The 6,000-nt window shown below is 30.3% G+C and overlaps 1 protein-coding gene across 1 annotated transcript; it reads right to left on the bottom strand.

Moving 5' to 3' along the window:
- Positions 1-2,216: 2,216 nt before the first annotated feature.
- LOC141672457 (protein TIFY 5A-like) lies at positions 2,217-3,491 on the bottom strand. Its single transcript, XM_074479062.1, has 3 exons — positions 3,256-3,491; positions 3,041-3,149; positions 2,217-2,751 (listed from the first exon to the last, which is right to left on the bottom strand). Exons 1-3 carry the CDS (start codon positions 3,342-3,344, stop codon positions 2,539-2,541), a joined length of 411 nt encoding a protein of 136 aa, XP_074335163.1. The 5' UTR covers positions 3,345-3,491; the 3' UTR covers positions 2,217-2,538.
- Between the last annotated feature and the right edge of the window lie 2,509 nt (positions 3,492-6,000).

Raw genomic sequence — 6,000 nt, 5'->3', positions numbered from 1 at the left:
TCGACTAGGATCCTGGTCGAAAAAAGGGCTGGAAATTTGAAAATTCCAGAAAATGAGGAAAAATCCCAGAAAAATTAGGGAAAATTCCAGAAAATAAGGAAAAATCCCAGAAAAATTAGGGAAAATTCCAGAAAATAAGGAAAAATCCCAGAAAAATTAGGGAAAATTCCAGAAAATGAGGAAAAATCCCAGAAAAATTAGGGAAAATTCCAGAAAATGGGGAAAAATCCCAGAAAAATTAGGGAAAAATCCAGAAATTAGGGAAAAAATCCCGGAAATAAGGGAAAAATTCCTGGAAATCAAAATAATTCCTGAATAAAAGGAAAAACTCGTTGTAAACGTGTAGGTCGCTCCACACTTTACGCAAGAACGAAACCCTGTAAGGGAATGAATAGACTTAACTTCTGTGAAACCTAATCAATGTTTCCCAAAAGTTGGGGGGCAAATGATAGGGATAAATAAATCCTGATTTTATTAATAATGGGCTGCTGGACCCAATAATAAGATGTATAATATTCAGACCAGAAAGGTTAAGCCTGACGGACCAGATCAGGCCTGGTGGAATAAAAAAAAGGCCCAAAAAGCCCTGATTATTAATTAATTTCGTAATTAATTAATAAGGGAGAAATCAGATGTTGAAAAGAGTCCCGATGAGGATATAAGTCCTTAGAGATTAACCCCAAGGGGACCTAAAAGGATAAGGAATCAGCTTCCTACTTCCTAGGACTCCTAAGTCTATCCTAATTCAGAGGCTTATCCACCAAGTCTCCTATACCAAGTCCAATTCAAGGACTCCCACATCTATATAAGGGGTCTCACCCCCACCAATCAGAACTACGTTTTTTGACTTGATCCTTGGCAATCAGCAAGGTACGTAGGCATCTTGTTAAGGCAGATTGAGTCACGAAACACAAGAGCAGTCACATCGAGCCTCGAAACTCACGTTCCTTAGTATTAAATACAGCAATTATATATAGTAGTTTTAATCCATAACAGGAGTGATCACCGCGTGTTATCAAGTTTGCTTGCCATGTGTTTTACCTTGCTGCTAATTCACATGTCATGTAGCCACGTTTCATGTTTTCTATTTTTTTTTCAAACTTTCATTTTATTAGCTATATCTTCTGTTTTTTTAATACCTAAATAACATCTTCCTTGATAAATTCTTAAGCCCATTATAAGCAAAACTAGCTTAATAAATATGAGGCCAACACATTAAAATATAACAACTTGGTTAACATTTATCCCTTTTTTTTATTAATTCCATACTCTTTATCCTAAAATTATCCTTCGAATATTATATTATTAATAATTTTTTTACCCAGTATTATCATATATATATAATTTGTTTTTTCCGAGGATATTACAGTTTTCTCCAAATTAAAGTTCTTGAAAACCCCAACAATCTTAGACTTGATTCTCTCCTCCATTGAAGCATTGTAAGCTTCAATCTTCGCATCACACCCAGATACCAACGACATCAGTTGTTTAATCTTAACGATTAAGCAATTTTTCATTATTGAATGACTCTCCATAATTTTCTTATGACAAGAATTACTTATTGCTTGAATTTGATTCTCCGGTTCTCTCCACAAATCTTCAGAATTCTTCAATCTTGTGTTATCTGCCATTGCAACGAAACAATTCCGAGATATGACGAGCTCTAATACCGATTGTCAAGAATCGAACTATACAAAATTGTATTTTGTTATATGAATGTAGAGATGCGTGTTTGACAAGAGTTACAGAAAGGGAATAGGTACATAATTACAACTCAAATGTTCCCCAATAGATTCTCATTTTTAACTAATTAGGCTAATATACTAGTCCCTTTCCCGCCAATTATAACTAACTCGCTATTTGACTATACAAACAGGTCGGATCATGACAGTTGTTCTCCATCCAACTCATAAGAGTATGTTCAATAGTCTCAAAAAAAGTGTCAAAATATAATGTGATATGAGATGACATGACATGACGCTCTTATTTGCTCTTTATTGAAGATTTAGGAATGCCAATCAAAATAGTCACTTTTGGCAACCTTTATACCATTCCAAAAGAAAAATAATGTCACGTGTCCCTGTAAAAATATGTACATGAATATTTATTTTAAATTATATTTTCATATAAATAGTTTGACGATTTTAAGTGTTAATTGGTGGAGTAACTTTACCACTTTTAGTAAGAAAGATGCCAAACACATAATTTAAAAAACAGATAATAATATATTTAATATTATTGATGAGTTAACAAAATACACAAACTTGATTTAGCACCCTATTGGAGATGACGGAAGGAAGTTTCGACTACCAAATCAAGGACTACCAAATCATGCAACGCAATCAAAAAACTAACTACTAACTCTTAATAAAATAACCGAATAGCAATTACATGTTCTATTTCATCTCTCTCTACTTGCTACAGCCTACAAATCATCAGCAAAATTAAAAGGACTCAATATCGCATACATATATGTAGTATATTCTTCTTGTGCTAATAAATTAACGAATCAAAAATTGAGAAACTAAATAATTCTTGCTAGTGAGTAGAATAAGGAGATGTTGCTTGGATTCTACTCCTTCTCTTTTGGAGAAACTGTTGTAGCGATTTCTTCATAGAAAGGCTTTCATTTTGCTTATATGACTGCTGGGGCTCTGGAGACGACGAATCCATTGATTTATCTGAGCAAGTTGGAGTCATTGGCTTCCTTCCCACAATTTCTTGACTTGCAAGTGATATAATAGATCTAGCCTGAAAAATATATATACATATTTTGAATTATCAGGAAACGATTAAACTGGTCTAATATTAAATCAATAGTGAATTGAGGTACATGGTATAAATTTGTAGACATGCCTGCAAGAAGTTTAAGAATGTCTAAAAGAGTATTTGCTAGTCAAAAATAAACATCCAGCGCAAATGATAGCCGACATCAACTTTCCATGTAATGTATATACAACTATACATGCAAGAACTTAAAATAAGTACATACTACATATGATAAAACAGAATCAAAACTATGATATTATGTTCAACGAACCTGAATCTCTGTAACATCACAAGAGCTGACTCTTCCATTGTAGAAAATCGTAAGCTTTTGATTACCCTGCCGCTTCCGCTGTGTATTTTGACTTCTCATCTCCTCCTTCCTTTTAATCAACAAAAATTCCAATCCGAAAATATCAATAAACATGACATAACATTATAACATACACATGCTGGAGAGAGAGAGTATTGGGAGAGAGAGAGAGATACATAATTTGGCTATGGTTCGTATTCTCTGCTGTATGATCATCAAATGATGATGTTACAAGGCCAAGTTCCAAGTTGCAGTTTCTTCCCATGATCTTGAAGATTATATGAATGTATTATAGATAACTATAGTCTATATTGCAGTAATGAAAGATGAATGACTGAATGAGCAATATATATATATACACACACAAAAGGATGACAAGAAAACGGTGGCTAGCTATGTATTATGCATGAGTTGTGCGTTTATATGGGGAGTGCTGTGTGTGGGTCACTAGGATTTTAGATTTATATCACGTGGTTTATAAATCAAAACTTGGACACGAAGTGTACACAAAACTATAAAGAAATCGGCGGTGGATCATCACAACACAAGAAATAAAATTTAAAGCACGTGAAATTTATGTAATTTTAAATAGACAAGGTTGGTTAACTCCACTACCAGTCGCCAACTTCACATTATTTGAATTTTTTATTAAGTCATAATCTAAAGCCACATGCGTAAACGCCTCTTAATTATTTTAACTTTGTCACGTAATCTATGAGATCTTTCTCCCTTTTACACTCTGGTACGCACGTGCATGTCATGCATCTGGTGTCATAGACTTGTTATAATTATAATTTACATTTTAGGAGACAATTAATGGGTTTTTTAGGTCAGGAAGAGACAATTAATGGTTGATTAGGAAGGATAATGAGAATATGTGTTCCAATCATATTAGAAAATTACTCTATACAAAATTAATCATTCTCAAATGCTAAAATGTTGAGTTGCGACAGTTCTCAGAATTCTTGGCTATTTTTTCATAAAGGAAATGAAATCATCGTGCTATGTTCTGTCATTTAATATGAAGCGTTAGATTTTTAAACAAATTGATCATAGTCGTTAAATTTAAAATAAAAGAATATTTATAACCAACAACGTAAGTGTTCTAAATCAAATATAATAATAATGTAAAATTCGTAATTATTTTTTTCTTCAAATTATGGATAATACTTTTTGGACAAATTTTTTAAATCATCACTGAATTAAACATTAATTCGTGAGTTTTGCGTTGGCCGTAAAATCGTCGAAATATGATGTATAGAACTCAAGATAGAGTTAAAATAAAATCAAACAAAACTCGGTAAGTTTTTTGTCTGTTTAAACTTATTTAATTTTTTTTAACTATTTCAAATTAATAAATATTTAAAAAATGAAAAATAAAACATTCGTGCATTGCGCGCCAAAATATTAAAAATTTGGAAGTAAGTTAGTCGGTATCGTAATTAGGTTTATATAATACACAAGATTGCTTTTATATCCATATTATTCATGATACTTTTTTCAAACTTAAAATATAGATAAATCGTTCGTTGGTGTAATGACATTAAAATAAGACAAAAAAATATATACTATTCATCTTAACTAAAATAAAATTATACTGTTAGTCAAACTTAAAACAAATTTAAAACAAACTAAGTATAATTATTTGAATTTAGTCGGTGTAATGGATTCAGACTAAAACAAGATAATAACTAATATTGATTCCGCTAAAAGATTATAGAAATAATACACATTAAAACAGACTTATGATAAAAATAAAATTCGAGCAGTTTCAACAAAAAAATATATAATTCATCTGAATTAAACAAACGTATGTATTTATCTGACTGTATAAAAAATTAAAATAAAAAAATATTATTAGTTGGATTTTATCAATATAATAGGTCTCGGGAAATAAAAAATTTAAAGTAAAATTAAATGTGATTCGTATACTATCGAACCGAGATGAAACTTATCATTTAAATTAAAAAAATAATTATATTTCATGAAAACACATAGAAATAATAATAGTACTATATATTTCAATTAGTAATATTTTTTTTTCAAATTTAAATACCTCTAAAAAAATATAAATTATATCCTTACATTACATAATATGCATAAGGTGACCCGTTAGATCTTTTTGCAAATATATATGTGTGTATAATTATTATCAAATGATATCATATAAAAAATTATGAATAAATAAAATATGCATCTTAAAAGTTGTAATTTAATTTATATTTAATAAATTATATAAATTATATAAATTAAAAAAATTTGCGCATCATACCGGTTTTAAGTTAGTATACACGTGTCGTAGATTGTGAAATTTTTTAGAATCTATTTTGGAAAGTGGGTTGGGCCGGAATTTTTCTATCTTTTATATTCTCTTATGTAATAAGCGTAATATGAATTTTATCCAAAATCTTCGTCTCCTACTCACACATGAATTGTGTTATGGATAATTTGTACTAATTTCTAAGAGTTGCCGAATAATTATGTAACTGCCGAGATGACTTGTTGTCAAGCTTATATATATGTAAAGTTGACAATTAATATGCAATGCAGAATATGAATAAAACAAGTAAAAAATACACATTAGGTTCGACCTGTTGCCCTAATGGTCTATGTCATAGTCCCATAATGACCTACCTGTTAAAAGAATATATTATTAATCATTAAAATGATACGATTATAAGATTGAATAATATATTTTCTCCCTTCCCATGTCACTAACAGTAGCTTGCTGATAACCATGCTCCCTTGAATCAAATTTTGTCTAAGACCTATATGAACCCAAGTACAGCCTTCTTTAACAAATTAATTCTCTAAACCCTGTTTTCCAAACTTAATATCCTACAACAACAATGTTACAACTTAAAGAATAAATATTGAATGGAAAAATTCAACTAATTAAACTATGAACATAATATAGTGAA

The sequence above is a fragment of the Apium graveolens genome, chromosome 7, assembly GCF_009905375.1.
Source record: "Apium graveolens cultivar Ventura chromosome 7, ASM990537v1, whole genome shotgun sequence".
Lineage (NCBI taxonomy): Eukaryota > Viridiplantae > Streptophyta > Magnoliopsida > Apiales > Apiaceae > Apium > Apium graveolens.
Note: the sequence above shows the minus strand (reverse complement) of the source record. Positions and strands in the feature narration are given on the sequence as shown.